Source organism: Zootoca vivipara, chromosome 12, assembly GCF_965207765.1.
Source record: "Zootoca vivipara chromosome 12, rZooViv2.hap1.1, whole genome shotgun sequence".
In the NCBI taxonomy this organism is placed as follows: Eukaryota; Metazoa; Chordata; class Lepidosauria; order Squamata; family Lacertidae; genus Zootoca; species Zootoca vivipara.
Window position 1 is genome coordinate 40,582,330 of NC_142595.1, and position 17,688 is coordinate 40,600,017.

At 42.6% G+C, this 17,688-nt stretch overlaps 1 protein-coding gene and 1 pseudogene across 1 annotated transcript; one reads left to right on the top strand and one right to left on the bottom strand.

Moving 5' to 3' along the window:
* LOC132592962 (vomeronasal type-2 receptor 26-like) lies at positions 1-1,555 on the bottom strand (annotated as a pseudogene).
* A 57-nt stretch (positions 1,556-1,612) lies between these two features.
* LOC132592963 (vomeronasal type-2 receptor 26-like) lies at positions 1,613-13,069 on the top strand. The gene is made up of 6 exons (XM_088654742.1): positions 1,613-1,728; positions 5,354-5,645; positions 6,049-6,876; positions 9,911-10,138; positions 11,208-11,331; positions 12,159-13,069. Exons 1-6 carry the CDS (start codon positions 1,613-1,615, stop codon positions 13,067-13,069), a joined length of 2,499 nt encoding a protein of 832 aa, XP_088510868.1.
* The last annotated feature ends 4,619 nt before the right edge of the window (positions 13,070-17,688 follow it).

The following is a 17,688-nucleotide window of genomic DNA, read 5'->3' on the forward strand; positions in this document are numbered from 1 at the left end:
TCAACTATGGTCATCCTTCTTCCTTACTAACCTCTCCTTACTGTTCATCTCAGGCCTAAATATAATGGTGTGGATTTTGGGGAGGAAAATGCAACCCAGTAAGCCAGCAGTAGAGGCCAAGATGGAGAAGATCTCCACAGCCACCATGTATTTCCCTTTGGTGCTCAGATAAGTGGGGACAAAGGACAGCCAAACACTGCAGAAGACCAGCATGCTGAAGGTAATCAACTTGGCTTCATTGAAAGTATCAGGCAACTTCCTGGCAAAGAAAGCCACAGAGAAGCTCACAATGGCCAAAAGACCCATGTAGCCAAGAATAAGGTGGAACATTATGTCGGAGCCTTCATTGCACTGCACTATGATTTGCCCATCCTGGGAGTGCAGGTCAAACTCTGGGAATGGGGGAGAGGATGCCAGCCACCCAACACAGATGCCAGTTTGAATGAGAGAAGAGAAGGTGATAATGGATACTGCTAGCCTCTTCCCAAGCCATTTCCTCAGGCTGCTCCCAGGCTTGGTCACCATGAATGCCACAACCACAGTGAGGGTTTTGGCTAACACACAAGCAACAGCAATGGAGAAAACAAGGCCAAAGACGGTTTGCCTCAAGACACAGGTCACCTTTGTAGGCCTGCCAATGAATAAGAAGGAGCAGAGAAAGCAGAGAAGCAGAGAAGAGAGCAAGGTGCAGGTGATTCCCCAGTTGTTGGCTTTGACAATGGGAGTGTTCCAGTGCAGAGCGAAGGTCCCCATCACACCAAGTGTGACCAGAGAAAGCAGGAGAGCCAAGGAAGCCAGAATCACCCCCAAGGGCTCCTCATAGGATAGGTAGCTTATTTTTTTGGAACACATTGGTCCTGAAAGGCATTTGGGTAGCGATCGTCTGGGCATTTCTCACACTGATCTGCATCTGAAAGTGAGAAGCATGCTTTTAGCATTTCTGGAAGTGATAAAAATTAATTTTATTGATACTGTCTATTATGCTGTGCACAAAAATATTACTGAGCTGTTGAACCATAGCCTATTTTTTCAACTAAGTGATGGTTCCTTCATGAGCATCTCCGCTGTACTAATTAATCCATTCATATTTATTTGTCATGGTTGCGGTATACTGATTGATTTCAGTCTTTCCCTATTAAACATGTCTAGCTCTACTAGTAAATAACTGAAGATGAAATTCTGTTGGCTGCAGTTTGAATGCTGACAAAAGGGAATCTATGGAGTGCAATCCTAATTATTTCTTCCCAGATTTATGTCATCCTGATTTCAATGGTGGTTACTCCCATGTAGATGTAATTTCACACAATATACTCTTGAAAGGGGAGGAGAGGAAAGGACAATATGTATCAGTTAAATATAAACACATGTGCTTGGGATCTATGACAGAAAATAAGCAGACATAATAAGACAAAGACATGAATGTCTGTGTTGGAGAGGAAGATGGGAATTCCAGTTGACTTGGGTTCCTTCACTTACCCTTCTGGACTGAAATCCTCCCTTTAGGGCACTGAACACAGTCATAGCAACACATTTGCTTTCCCTGATGGGCAAACATACTCTGTCCAGGGTGACAGCTCTCAACACAGGTGGAAATGGGCAGCATCTAATGGTAATGACAAGATCTCTACTCCCGACATCCCGAAAATGCTTATCTTGCATTTGCATCCAAGGAGATTTGAGGGAGACATTCTATGCACAAGAAGGTGGTGTGAAGTATGCCAATGAAAGGTAAGTCAGGGTAAAGTTACACTGCCTCCCAACCACAAGAAATGGGGTTAGGATCTAGTTTAAGTCCCCTGTCTCAGGTCCCCTCTGGAGCCCCTCCCTTTGCCTGCTTCTCAGAGCCGGCGCATCATGTGGGGCTGGGCCTCTGTGGCTGCAGCCTCTCCAGTGTGGTGTAGTGGTTAAGAGCAGTAGACTCATAATCTGGTGAACCAGGTTCGATTCCCCACTTCTCCACATGCAGCTGCTGGGTGACTTTGGGCTAATCACACTTCTCTGAAGTCTCAGCCCCACTCACCTCACAGAGTGTTTGTTGTGGGGGAGGAAGGGAAAGGAGAATGTTAGCCGCTTTGAGACTCCTTCAGGTAGTGATAAAGCGGGATATCAAATCCAAATCCAAACCCTTCCTCCTCCTCGCCCACTTCCCAGAATCTGCTATCAGCTAGCCAAGGGAGGAGGCTGGAAGCAGCAGCCACGGAGAGGCCATGGGATGCTCCCTTGCAGCCATAGCTGCCGTTGTTGTTCAGGATAAGCACCGACTCCCCCTTCTCCCTGAGCTCCTCAGCTGTGGCTCTGGTGGGAGAAATAGGGACATTCCAGGATCAAAGCAGAAGCCAGGATGCCTTTTGCAATTCTGGGACTGTCCCTTGAACATCCGGGCATTTGGCCGGTATGCACACTGACTCCCAGAGGCAGAACGGGGAAGTTGCTGGACTGAATATTGAGGTGAAAGAAGCATAAATTGCTCTGCCACACCCTAGTGCTGCCTAACTTGGGTCAGGATTACTTTGTAAGGTCCTAGACTCATTTTCTACAGGCCTTTCCTTTTTTTGGCATCTTTCTTCCCACAACACATAGGCCACTCATGATCTATTCAGAAAGATAGGCTAGGCCTCTTACCCAGCATGCATCATGGTTGCATTAGAGTTAACTACCAGTAAGACCTGTCACTCCCCCAGTGGAAAGCAGGTCCTAACTAGTATGTTCAGATCCCAGAAATATGTTTTCTCTAGTTGTGTAGGGACTTAACACCCTTGGGAAAGGGGATTATCAGCCCTGTAATCATCAAAATCACTATAACTGCTTCTCATTAACACTTTATGGCTAGTCAGAATTAAGAAGAAAAACATAAGATTCAACATAGTCGCTTACACTTTGTTATACATTACACAGTGTATAAAGATTCTTGCCAGATTAATGCTTGCTACAGAGAGGAGTTAATCTGAGGCAGGCAGTGTGCTGTTAAATAGAACTTTGTGACTTCATCCCTTGGACCCAAAGCCCAGGTTGGAATTTGTTCATTCATTGGTCTGGTGATGAAAAATCCTCCTCAGATCTAGGAAGTTCCTAGCAAAGGTCTGTGTCATCTATATATTGGTACAGGGTTCTTAGTCCTTTGCGGATGGGTTTCTGCCATTCCTATAAAGACAGTTGTTGATTGCAACAGCAATCAGAGGTGAAAATGCAGAAACGCAGCTGGGAGTGGGACAGACATTGGCTAGCATTCAGAATTGTTTTGCTACTGCTCCTTCTGCTTCTCCTCCTCTTGCCTCCTGCGTGCAGCCAGAGTTTGAACTCTACGTACAGTGCACAAGAAAAAGTTCAAAACGGTTTTTCTAACTCCAGAGAGAATATTGTCGTTGGGGAATTTGTTTCTGTGCAACTTGCTGAAATGTTTTTGTTCAGCTATAAGGCTAAGCCAGAGTCCAACCCAATGTCGTGGTAAGTAAGTTGTTCTGTCCTTTAAAAATCCGCTGATTTGCTTTTTTCGACATTTATCAAATTCTGCCCTGCTCTGATCTAAACCTCGAGTATAAAGCTTTCAGGCGTAGAATTCAGATAATGTTCTTCATCTCTCACTGACTGCAGCATCAGTTGATGATTTACATGTCTGAATGGGAATTTAAAAGATCCCAGTTGAGATTTCATATCACATCAGATACACTGGTAGCATCTCTCCCCACATTCAGCCACTATCTACAAAAAATACAGCAATCAAAGATCATGGGAGGTCTAATCTTGCATCTCATGGAGGGACATACACTAATTCTGCAGGCTTCTAGCTTATTTACTCTGCTGGAGCAGGCAAAACACGCTGAGTAAGCTCAGATCTGTAGAGTAAGGTAGGAGAAGGTAGATTGGGATTAATTGGTAGATCTCTTGAGTTATTTAAATCGGATCAGCAATGATGTTTTGCTTAACAATAATCACCACAAAAAGGTCCCCTCCTTTCTTTATCTTTTAGTTTGGCTGCTATGGTGAAGAAAGTTAAGGGCAAAACCAGGAGTGGATATTTCTGTGACACAAAACCCTGCTCATTCTGGTACTGTATTGAAAATAAATTCCTGAGCTGAGCACATGTTCAGAAGCGCACTAAGAATACTTTGGTCCCCTGCCCCAGCCACTAATTTCCCCTTGTCTCCTGTGCATGGACTTTGAGGACCTTACAAAGCAGGAACGAAGAACCTGTTGTATTGCTTATTTTTTATATTTTACATACATACATACATACATACTGTAATTTCGCCAACTCAATATAATCCATCAATTTCATCTGCCACTCTTCTTTTGTTGGTAATTCTTCCTGTTTCCATCACTGGACTAATAGTATTCTTGCTGCAGTTGTCGTATATAAAAACATTTTTTTTATCATGCTTATGAATCTCTGTACCCACAATACCAAGTAAAAGGGCTTCTGGTGTTTTTTTCCTACAAATGTATATTTCAACATTTTAAAAAAATCTCATTATATATCATTTCCCAGAAGTCCTTCACTTTCTTACATTCCCACCACATATGGTTAAAAAGTAACTTCTTTTCCCTTACATTTCCAACATTTATTATTTGTTTTATACATTTTAGCTAATTTCAGTGTTGTTATATACCATCTGTACATCATTTTCATAATATATTTTCCTTTAAAGCACTGCAGCCAGTGAAATTTATTCCCTCTTTCCATAATTTCCCCCAATCTTCTAATTGTATATTATGACCAATATCTTTAGCCCAAAGTATCATAACTGATTTAACTTATTCATCTTTCAAATGCCATTCCAATAATAATTTATACATTTTAGAAAATATTTTAACTTTATTATTTAACAATTCAAATCTTGATTTTATATATCCAAATCCATTTTTCTTTTTATCATCTTTAAACATTTCATTAATTTGATGATAATGCAACCAGTCATTCACAAAACCTTTAACCTCCTCATATGGTTTTAATTTCCATTGGTTATCCATCTCCTTCACTAATTGTTCATGGGTGGCCCATTTTTACTCATGTTTATCTTTTTTGCACTCATTGCCTCAAGAGGCGATAGCCACCATGATGTCTTATGTTCTAAAAAATTCTTATATCTATCCCACACCTCATACAATGACTTTGGAAATATGTGATTCCCAAATCCTTTATAAACTTTTACCTTATCATGCCATAAATATGCATGCTATCCGAATCTGTTATCAAATCCTTCCAGATCTCCAACAAAATCCAATCCCTTAACCAACAAAGGCAAGAAGCTTCATAATACTATTTCAAATCCGGCAGGGAGAAGCCACTTCTCTCTTTTGTATCTGTAAGTAGTAAATAGTTTAAATTTAATGACCTGTGGAAATCTCATTCCAGGTTAATGCCAAAAAACTACCAGCATGTCCTTGCCTTTGTTTTTGCCATTCAAGAGGTCAACAAGAATAATCGCCTCTTACCAAACATCACACTGGTAGCAGATATCTATGACAACGCATTTCATTCCATGTTTACCTATTGGGCCACTCTGGATCTTCTCTTCACAGGACATAGAGATCCCCACAATTACAAATGTGGCAGGGAGAAGAAGTTAATGGCTATTATTGGTGGGCTCACCTCCCAAAGCTCAATACAGATAGCCAGCATCTTAAATACCTACAAAATCCCACAGGTATGTGTCTTCAATTTTTGTAGGATAGATGTAAGTTGTAGGATAGATGTAACTGACCTGTTCCCTTCCAACACCCCTCTTGTGGTCATCTCAGAAATTAAAGGGCCAAGAACTCTAATGGATCCTTTGAGCAGGGTCCTGTAGAACACATCTCATAATTCTTATAGGTTTCTTGGAAGAAGAGGACCTTAGCTATCCCTAGCCCACTTTTTCCTAGGCTTGAGTTAGTTATTGTGTTTCTCCAGCTTCCTGCTCATAATCTACTTTGTGTGTGAACCTAGATTGCACCCATGATATTTGCTGGAATATAAAATCCTGCAAATTCAAGCAGTACTTTTTCTTTGTTCAAAGACAGCATATAGTTTTGCAGTTTTAACCGTATCTATATTCTTATTGTTATTAGCTCACTTATGGCTCCTTTGACCCTGTGTTGAGTGATAAAACCCAGTTCCCTTCTTTCTTCCGGATGGCTCCAAATGAAAACCCCCAATATGATGGGATTGTTCAGCTACTGAATTATTTTGAATGGAACTGGATTGGCCTTCTCACCTCAGATGATGACAGTGGAGAAACATTTATTCAGACTATGAGACCAAAGCTCTCTCAGAGTGGTATTTGTGTTGCTGTAATACAATCCGTTCCAATAGTCATAAGTCACACACCCGAAAACCGTAAAAAATACTATGAAAGGATAAGTTTTGTGCTCCAGTTAAATAACATCAGTGTAATAGTTGTTTATGGAGATGCTCACTCTATGGCTGGTTTACAAATAGTCTTAGATTACAGCGAATTTGTTCATCTGCGACCAATGGAGAAGGTTTGGCTCATCACATCTCAGTGGGATTTCACAGCTATTTTAACTTGGAATTCATTTCCAGCAAAATCCCTCAATGGTACCTTGTCCTTTGCACTCCACAAAAATGTAGTTCCAGGGTTTCATGATTTTGTTGAGAACATAAATCCATATGAGTCTTCAGTTTATTTCATCCAGGAATTCTGGTGCAGTGCGTTTACCTGTTCAGTCCCAAAGTATGATGTATATATGACAAACTGCACTGGAAAGGAAAAGTTGGGGGGCCTTCCTGGAGCTGTGTTTGAAATGGAAATGTCTGGCCAGAGCTACAGTATCTACAACTCTGTCCACGTTATAGCACATGCTCTCCATGCCATGTACTCATCAAAAACTAAACACAAAGCTATAGGAGATCTTCTGAATGTTCAACCATGGCAGGTAACATATGACTTGTGTTTATTGGCAATCAAATGCAATGAACTATGTATGAGCTTTTGGACTCAGATGCCACTCAATAGCTGGGTATGAGCCTCTCCATTGCCTCAGTGATGGGGAAGTATTTCAAATACAATCCACAAACATGTAGCTCCTTTATGCTTTTTATATGCTAGATTCTTGACACCTGAAAAACATCTCTTAAAATAGCTGTTTTAAAAGAATATTCTTCACTTTGATATGAGGAATTGAACAAAAATGAATGAATCAGTAAATACATCAATGGAGCAAAACTGACTTTGCACTTTCAAAATGCAATGACGTAGTATGAAATGAGGTCGGATTCAGTGACTTTCTAATAATTTGTGCCATAACTGAAGGCCTGTAACATCATTTTGCAGCAATTTTCAATCAGCATTTTTTTTGTTACTGCATCCAAAAACAAAATTAAGTTCACTGATATATTGAGGAATATTCAACAGGAAGTGGTATGAAAGAGGATTTTTAATAATTTGGAGATTTTGTAAAATTCATAAATACTCTAAAGGAGCAGCGACCTTTCCATTTTGACAGGATTTTATACAATGATCTTCACTTATCTCAAACCTGTTGTTTGCTTGCGCGGTATTGACACGGCCCCAGTGTATCAAATTCAAAAAAGGATGATGGTTCTCCTCATATGTTCTCCTCTTTTCAATGCTCCCTTCTGCTTTTTTTACTATTTGAATCAAACCTTATGAGGAACGGTTGAAGGAGCTAGGTATGTTTAGCCTGGGAAGGAGGAAACTGGGAGGAAATATGATAGCCATCTTCAAATATCTAAAAAGCTGTCACATGGAAGATGGAGCAAACTTGGTTTTGTCATGCTCTGGAAGGTAGGACTCAAACCAATGGCTTCAAGTTACAAGAAAGGAGATTCCAACTAAACATATGGAAGAACTTCCTGACAGTAAGAGCTATTTGACAGTGGAACAGTCTCCCTCGAGAGATTGTGGACTCTCCTTTATTGGTGCTTTTTAAGCAGAGGTTGGGTGGCCTTCTGATGGATGCTTTAGCTGAGACTCCTGCATTGCAGGACTAGAGTTGGGCTAGGTGACCCTTGGGTCCCTTCCAACTCTAAGATTCTATGATCCTATGATTTTACATGGCATTGTTTCAGTTTGAAAACAGCTGTAACTTACTGCAGTTTAGAAACAGTCATTACTTAACCTCGCCATACAAATTGTAGTCCAATTGGATATAGTCCCTTCTGCCGTAGGAGGAGGGGAGATTGTGGGCACCACAAGCCCTCACACATGCTGGGGGGATGGCTGCCATCCTCCCAGCCCATTGACTGGCTCCCGGACATGGCGCTCCCTTGGCGCGTCCAATCCAGAAGCTCCAGGGGGCGTGACTTGCTGCTTTAAGCAAGCGCACGGCCGGAATTCAGCCTCTCTTACCTGACCCCCAGCTGCTTCGTTTTTCCCGCCCACCCTCCCTTTAGGCAGGGCTCCCCTTTTTGACATTGCTATGGACCTCGGTTGGTCGCCATTGAGGGGCCTGGTAGGAATTTTCCCACTTGGCGAATTGGTTCTGCCCTGGTGGTTTTCGCCTACCTCGTAGCAACTCGTCACAACTTTGGTTTTTAGCGGTAGGCATTGGATTATTTCTGAAAGGTTACACGTGGTGGTGGTGGTGGGGGAGGTTGCTGCCATCACCTCCCCCAAAATGCCGAAGGGTACTCCCTTAAGGAGTCCAGGGGCGTGGGCATGTCCGAAGCCGTGGTAGGTGAGGGCCGAAGGCACACCCCCTAGCCGTGGCCCCAGGGTGAGTTCCTAGTTGATCTGCATCGCAGGGCTCACCCAACGGTGGTTAACCCTTCACAGACTGCCAGCAGAGCAGGTTGGAGTCGGATATAGACGGTTAGATCCAATGCCTAAGCCAATACCTCTCTACATCCGTAATCAATAAAGTTGTGGCCTTTTCACGCCCATTAACCTTATGCAATGTGTCCTGTGTCTTTATTTACTCTAGGGGGGATCAGGGTATCGCCACACAATCACATGAGAAGGTCTTCATGTATGAATGTGGCCATTTTCAATGCCCACCCTTCTAGAGTAATTTCTCATGTGAAGTATAATAAACCAGGAACTCTGGTGCATCATTTTCTCAAGGTCGTCATACTTGCAAGCCACCTGAGTAGATTTCCCTGGTGCACTCATTCATACGTTTGATAGTGTCTATCTGTCCCTCTTTGTGGATTTCTAAAAGTGTGGCATTTTTCAGACCACAAATTATTGCGAATTCACATTCAATGATGTCAATATAGTGGCAAGTAGGTACTGTAATCTAAAAGGATACTATGTGAAAAAATCAAGGAATATAGTAAACTGTCCTACTGAGTCATAGGCTTCCATTGGTCCACCTAGAATGCATGAATACTGTCCATTCTGGCTCTTCAAGGTTTCAGATGGGAGACTTTCCCAACCCCACCTGAAAATGCCAGGGATTGAACCTATTGAACCTGAGGTGTTATTAGGGAAGGAGGATAAATTCAATTCAATTCACATTTAAAGGTGAGCCTACTTAATTCATACTTTGTCTAAACTCTGTGAAAACCAAAACACTGCCATCCTTTGACCTTTGTACTTCTAAAAATGGTGCAATGCAGTTTTCCAGCTAAGCAAAATGTACAAAAATGTATATACAAGAGTAATGTGTGTGTATGTATATGTGTATACATGTATATATTAATGAAAATACAAGTTGCATTATATTAGGAACATTTTTATTTTGCAAAAATATGTTCAGTTGGAAAAATTGCATGCAAAAGTGTGATTATTGGGAGAGATTTGCACTAAAATGCTGGTGGGTACTCATGAGGACTTTGGGGAAAACTTCAGATTGAAAAAGAGAAAGAAATAGAAACCACAATTGACAGATTTGCTGATCCCTGGGTCTTCTGAATGCAAACCATGTGCCCTGTTACTCAGGAATGTTCCATCCCTACTACAGACTCTGGGACCTGTTTTCTAAAGGTTTTTTTCCTCTCCTCTAGCTTCGCCCATTTCTGAGAAATGTCCGCTTTAACAATAGTGCTGGGGAAGAAATATTTTTTGATGAGAATGGGGATGTAGCAGCTGGATATGATATTGTCAACTGGGTCATGTTCCACAATAAATCCTTCCGCAGACTCCTAGTTGGAAGGATGGACCCGAAGCATCCTAGAGGCAAAAGGTTCATAATCAACAGAAGAAATATTGTGTGGAATCACAAGTTTAATCAGGTAAAGCATCATTTTTTTTGGCTGAAGAATGAACAGCTATATAAATGATATGGATTGACTATAAGTGGTATCATCTTAATGGATGGTCCTGGTTGCGGGCAGGCCCTCAATGCACCACGATTACCCAGGGCCAATTGCCCAATCAATTTAAAGGGTAATCGTGAGGAGGAGTTTAAAAGCAGCAGTGTGACGCATACCAAGCACTTGCTTCACACTGCCCACCCTCCCCTTTGTTGTTGTTGTTGTTGTTGTTGTTGTCGTTTTAGATGTATTTTGGCCTTGCTTTGAACTTTGGTTGGTTTCCCGCCTTGGGACGGGGACCGGGTAGGAATTTTTCCATTCGGCAAAATTGGCACTGGCCACTTGGTTTTCGCCTACCTCTTAGCAATCGTCATAACTTTGTATGGTTCGGCGGTTAGGCATTGGCTTAATTTTGAGTGGGGGAGGGGAGGCCATCCATCGCCTGCCCCTCCCATTGTCCAAGGGTATTCTGTTAAAGGAATTCAGGGCCTGGATCCTGTTCGAAGTCTGCTTGAGGGGCTAGGAACAACAGGGAGATGCAGGCAGGTTCCCCCGTAGCATCTACCCTTTGGGTGATTTACCCTTATAGACTTCCTGCAAAGGGGGCAGGAGTCAGATATAGTCATTAGCCAATGCCTAAGCCAATACCGCTCATATTTGTAATCAAAACAGTTGTGGCCAAAATTTGCCCAATAACCTTAAACTGAAGTTTTTTATTCCCACAGGGGGTGGTTGGCTTGAAGGTCTTTTCATTCATTCATTCATTCATTCATTCATTCATTCATTCATTCATTCATAAATTCATAATCTTTCTAGCAAGTCTGAGCCCATTCTGAGCTTTGGCCCACCTGATAGTCATATTGCAAGTGTTGGCTACTTGAAAGAGTGTGGGATGCTACCCCAATTATTTTCACGAGGATGGACTGATCAACCCACACTAATGAAAATAACTGGGATGGCATCCCACACTCCTTCAAACACTGTTGGGGATGGAGAAAACCAGGTTATTTCCACCGTAAACATTATAACTTGTGGTTACCATTAGAAGACCCCTCGTGCCAAATGTGTTGAAAGCTGCCACCCTGGATACAGCAGAATCGTTCAGCAGGGGCAACAAGTGTGTTGCTATGGTTGCGCTCAGTGTCCTGAAGGAAGGATTTCTGTTCATATTGGTAAGGATGTGAATATTGAAGCTATGTTGCGTGCGGGGAGGGGGGGCAGGGAATGGGAAATGCTCTGCATTTCAGCCCAAAAGGAATTCCCACATTTCTCCCTCTATAATTGGGGAGGGGAACCCATGGACCTCTAGAGATAGTGCTCAACTACAGTGACACCATCCTTGTCTGGGGCTAAAATGAGTTTTAGTCCAATGACATCTGGAGGACCAAAGCTTCCAGACCCCTGCTCCAGGATAGATATTCATCTTGGATTGAAGTAGGTCACAAAAGGACTGTAGGCTATATTATGTCACCAAGGAGTGGTGCTGCTATTTGCCCCATGGCACAATAATTAAGGGGCAGGGTACTCTGCTCAGGGTCCCCATGAAATCCGACAACCATATTGAGAAGGGTCTGTAACCAAAATAACATAGGAGCAACACCTAGATTAATTCACTAGAAATACCTTCATGCCCTTGATGCTGTGTCACTGTGATCACAGCAGACAGACAGAAAGGCATATTGAACCCTGTCAAGGCCACTAATTTTCATTCTGGAATGGAATGGCAGAATTCTTTGGGAATCCGTTGTAATGAAATGAGATGATTTAAAACACAGATTCCATATATGAGATTATCTTATCCCTAATGGAAATATTGAAGGAGCTCAGTTCAGCTACCTTATATTCAGTTTCATCACATGATCCTTCAGTGATGCTGAACATCGATTGACCATTGAAGGTCACGTTATGAGTGGCACAATGAAGCGTAAAATATCTCAGATAAAGCTGAAAAAATTTGTGTATTTGATAACATTTGAAACCTTTAAAACATTAATTTCAGATGCGGACCAATGTGAGAAGTGCCCAGAAGATCAATATCCAAATGAGGAAAAGAATCAATGCATTCCCAGAACGGTCACCTTCTTATCCTATGGAGAACCTTTGGGGGCAGTTTTGGCATCCTTTGCCCTTTTCTTTTCCATTATCACAGTTGTGGTGATGGGCACCTTCATTCAGCACCACAACACACCCATTGTCAAAGCCAACAACTGGAGCATCACATGTATCCTGTTCTGCTCTGTGCTTCTTTCCTTTCTGTGCTCCTTCCTCTTCATTGGCCAACCTCAGAAAGTGACCTGCCTTCTCCGGCAAACAGTTTTTGGAACCATATTTTCCATTGCAGTTTCTTGTGTGTTGGGCAAGACCATCACTGTCGTTCTAGCCTTCATTGCTACTAAGCCTGGAAACAAGATGAGGAAATGGGTTGGGAAGAGACTGGCAATGTCCGTCATCATTCTCTGCTCCCTTATTCAAATTGGTATCTGTGTTGTATGGCTGGTAATGTCTCCTCCGTTCCCTGAGTTGGACACACACTCCCAGATGGGACAAATAATAGTTCAATGCAACGAAGGCTCAGATTTGATGTTCTACATTGTCCTGAGCTACCTGGGTCTTTTGGCCATCATCAGCTTCACTGTGGCTTACTTGGCCAGGAAGTTACCTGATGCTTTCAATGAAGCCAAGTTGATTACCTTCAGCATGTTGGTCTTCTGCAGTGTTTGGGTGTCTTTTGTTCCATCCTACCTGAGCACCAAAGGGAAGTACATGGTGGCTGTGGAGATCTTCTCCATTTTAGTCTCTAGTTCTGGTTTATTAGGTTGTATCTTTCTTCCCAAGTGCTATATTATTTTAATGAGACCTGATCTAAACACCAGAGAACAGATCACAAAGAAGAAAAAAGATGATGCTTAAATCTTCAGATCCTTTATTTCCTGAAGAAAATAAAATGCCATGCAGAAAATATGGGGAAGGCAGTGAATAAAGCAAGTTTATTTCCTCAAGTTTTCTAATGTGTTTTAAACTCAGTGGTCATCTTATATGATAACAACAATCAATATACATAGATGGATATATACATAAAGAAAAACAAGACACCCAACCATAAAAATGAATGTATCTATTTTATTAAAGTATGCTTTATTAAATTTTGTTGTTAAAGAAATGGTTTATTTAAAATAAGAAGGCTAAATTTTGGCATTCTTTCTTTAAATGTTTTCAAATAATTAGATCAGAATAGGGCCTTAACATTCACTTCATAATTTATCTGATTCTTCTCCTACGCCCATTTTCATCCTGAGGAAATATTGTGTGGTCTACTGGGAAGGTAGAAGTTATGTTACTGTGTTCCAGGAGATGAGTGCTTATCCATGCGGCTTGAGCGAGGAAAGGTGTGGATTTGGGGAAAGTGTCTACTTGGATCCCTATCAGAAGGGATAGAAGCTTTTTTTGTGTGTATATGAAAAGGCTACTTTGAATGTCTGGAGTCCACATCCATGATGACATTATGGAGTGCTTCCAGACACAGAGGGGACTTTCTTAAAGTGAAAGGACCTGGTCTTCCAGTGCAGTAGCTTAAATAATGCAAACAGTCTTGTGGGAAAGAGAGCTTTCAGTCTTGGCAGATAGCTCACCTCGCATCTTGTCGTGGGTTAGCCCAGGGGTCCCCAAACGTACCCGGCTTCGGGCCAGTGCCCGCAGTGCCGGTCGTGCGGCGGGCCGGAGGGCAGGGGAGTGCGTGGGAGAGCACGCCCATGTGCATGTGCACACGCTATTTCTGGCACACTTCCAGGTTGGAAAAGCGATGGAAGTAGCCTATGCAAATGCGCATGGGCGTCCTCTGACCCAGAAGTGTGCCAGAAATGACGCTTGTGCATGTGCGCAAGCTATTTCTGGCACTTTTCTGACCCGGAAGTGGCCAGCCACACCGCACCGGTAAGAGCCAATCCTGCAAGATGTAGATCTTGAGGGAAGTTCAGCCGAAAGAAAGGGAAGGGAGGGGAAGCGAAGGGGGTTCTTCCCCCCCCCAGTCCAGCTTCAGTAAGTGGTACACAGCTAGCAAACAAGTCCAGGGTTGCTGTTGCTTTTTCCAGCTCTCTGCTTCTCAGGATTGGCATGAGGATAATATTGGCAGCAAACCACCACTTTGAATTCCATGGAGAAATCAGTGGGATACAAAGGTACTACCGTGTTTCTCCTAAAATAAAACATTGTCTTATATTTATTTTTCCTCCAAAAACACACCATGGCTTATTTTCAGGGGATGTCTTATTTTTTTAAATTAAGTATGGTTATTCAGCCATGTTAACTTCAAAGACACCACCAGCTGCATATGCACATGGCTTTGTAAAATGTTGGCCAAATCAACTAAAAGTGAACATGAAAATAATTTCTGTATTGAAGCAAACTATCATCAAGCTGTAAAGTGAGCAAGGCAAGAAAAGAAAGTACCGTGCCGGTAGTTTTGCAACTGGGCTGGTATCCTCACGCAGCTTTCACAGAGTTTTGCAACTGGTGCCCTTGCCGGTTCCCGCTCAGTCGGGGCTCAGCGCGGCGCACGCTGCTGTCGTTGCTGGCTCCTGCTCAGTTGGGGCTCGGCTCGGCACGCGCTGCTGCCGTTGCTGGCTCCCGCTCAGTCGGGGCTCAGAGCGGTGTGCGCTGCTGCTGTTTCCGGCTCCCGCTCAGTCGGGGTGCGGCGCGCGCTGCTGCCCTTGCCGGCTCCCGCTCAGTCGGGGCTTGGCTCGGCACGTGCTGCTGCCCTTGCCGGCTCCCGCTCAGTCGGGGCTCGGTGCGTTGCGCGCTGCTGCCCTTCCTGGCTCCCGCTCAGTTGGGGCTCGGCGCGGCGCGCACTGCTGCCGTTGCGGGCTCCCGCTCAGTCGGGGCTCGGCTCGGCACGCACTGCTGCCGTTGCGGGCTCCCGCTCAGTCGGGGCTCGGCGTGGCGTGCGCTGCTGCCGTTGCGGGCTCCCACTCAGTCGGGGCTTGGCGCACACTGCTGTCGTTGCCGGCTCCTACTCAGTCGGGGCTTGGCGTGGCGTGCGCTGCTGCCGTTGCCGGCTCCCGCTCAATCGGGACTCGGCGCGGCGCGCGCTGCAACTCTCGTCGGGTCCTGGTGGGTCGGTGCTTGGCGTGGTGCGTGCTGCAGCTTTTGCCAGCTCCCACTCTGTCTGAGCTCCACGTGGCGCACGCTGCGCATCCGGTTCTGGCAAGGACTGGCATCTTCCTTTTCCTCTTCCTTGCGGAAGTGCCATCCAGACCTGCTCCCACTACTACCCCAGTACGGCTTATTTTGGGGGTATGTCTTATATTTTGTTGCCTCGAGAAAATCGTGCCATGGCTTATTTTATAGGCACATCTTATTTTGTGAGAAACACGGTAATATCCATATATGCAAATAAAACAACAAACGTTTTTTAAAATAGTTTTTAAAACAGTCTTTTTAAAAATATATTTATTAAGGATTTTCAGCTTGAAACTACAAATCATTATCATCATCACTTCATATCATAATACAATAAAAAATTCAAAAAAAAAGAATTTAAAAAAGAGAAAAAAGAAAAAAGAAAAAGCTAAAAATAGTGAAACACAAGAAAAAGAAAAAGAATAAAAAAGAAAAACCAATCTTACTTTAATAACTTTGTCATTACTTTGACTTCCCCGTCCCGCCCTTCCAGAGTCTATTTATACCCCACCATGGCAATTTTCACAAATTCATTACTACCAATCTATATCTTGAAATAACTTGAATAAAAATCTTAAAATAATAACTTTCACATTTTACCTAATTCCTCTTGGCCTTTAATTTCCATCAAAAATATTCCCTCTAGATACTCCCCTTAGTCTATTATTTTTCTCTAAAATTATTCTACCTTACCAAATCTAATACCTCATTTCTAACCTATTACAATTTCTAGGGCCCCCCTCCTTCTCCTGGCTGACAATTCCCTGGATGCCCCGACCAACTCCTTCATACAATCCAATTTCAGACCATTTAATCCGTCCCTTTATTACGTTACCTTGTAACTTTCAACACCCCCCCCCCACGCATCAAAGGATTGGCATGAGGATAATACAGTCATACCTCGGTTTAAATACGCTTTGGTTTGAATACTTTCAGTTTAAGTACTCCGTGGACCTGTCTGGAACGGATTAATATGCTTTCCATGACTTTCAATGGGAAAGTTCGCTTCAGGTTAAGTACGCTTCAACTTAAGTACGGACTTTCAAAACCAATTACACTTATACTTCAGGTTGAGTAACTCTGCGGACCCATCTGGAAGGAATTAATCCACTTTCCATTACTTTCAATGGGAAAGTTTGTATCAGGTAAAGTATGCTTCAGGTTAAGTACAGACTTCCAGAACCAATTGTGTACTTAAACTGAGGTACCACTGTATTGGCAGCAATACACCACTTTGAATTCCATGGAGAAATCAGTGGGATACAAAGGTACTAATATCCATATATGCAAATAAAGCAACAAACTTTTTAAAAAATTGTTATTAGAGAGGTTATAGGGGTTAGGGGTGCAGGTAGGGTTGCCAGACTCAATAGAGGACTGGACTTCTGTGCTTTAATTGCCCTGCTCTCTTTTGAGTCTGGAAACCTTGTTTAGATTGTTGACGGATGCTAAAGAGAGAGGAGGGTGGGGGGTCCCTGATTTAAAGCTGTATCATGCGGCAGCCTGCTTATGTTGGATGAAAGAATGGTTCACTCTAGAAGACAGAGTTTTATTGAGACTAGAAGGATTCAGGAATTGTGGAGGATGGCATGCATACCTGTTGAAAGAAAGAAAGGGGGATTATAATCTATTTACAAATCATATAATTAAAAAATCACTGTTATATATATGGGAAGAATATAAGAATCTATTAGAACCCAAAACCCCATGGTGGGCATCACCTTTCGAAATGGTGGCAATGGATAGTAATCCGAAGGGAGGGAAGTGGCAGACGTATAAAGATCTTGTGGAAAAAGTAGATGGTGAATATAGATTAAAATCATATCAACAGGTTGAGTGCTTCTGTCAAAGTTGGTTTCAATATTGTCAAGTACAAAGTGCATTTAATAAACATAAAATGATAGGTTTTTTGGAGAACAAATCAAAGTTACAAGATCTATTAATTGATAACCCAAAAAAACCATTGGCAAGAATATATAAATTTTTACTAGAATGGGAGATGAAGGACGAGGCGGTGAAGCATGTGATGATTAAATGGGCACAGGATGTGGGAAGAACAATATATAGTGAACAGTGGGAAAGGCTATGGAGAATTGACATTAACTTCACAGCCTGCATGGGAATCAGGGAAAACATCTGGAAAATAATCTATAGGTGGCATCTAACACCTGGAAAGTTAGCAAAAATATATAAAAACGATGCCGATAAATGCTGGAAGTGCAAGGAAATTAAAGGGGATTATTTCCACTGTTGGTGGGGTTGTAAAAAAATAAATAAATTTTGGACAGAAGTTTATGAGAATGTTAAAAAAATATTAAAATGGACATTAGAGAAAAAACCCGAGATCTTATTGT

What these genes read in the sequence shown, in the direction of transcription:
- LOC132592963 (XM_088654742.1), top strand. Translation starts at nt 1,613, where the DNA reads ATGACAAGATCTCTACTCCCGACATCCCGAAAATGCTTATCTTGCATT. An exon ending in GTGAAGTATGCCAATGAAAG is followed by an intron (nt 1,729 to 5,353) that starts GTAAGTCAGGGT and finishes ATCTCATTCCAG; the next exon opens with GTTAATGCCAAAAAACTACC. An exon ending in AAGGATTTCTGTTCATATTG is followed by an intron (nt 11,332 to 12,158) that starts GTAAGGATGTGA and finishes CATTAATTTCAG; the next exon opens with ATGCGGACCAATGTGAGAAG.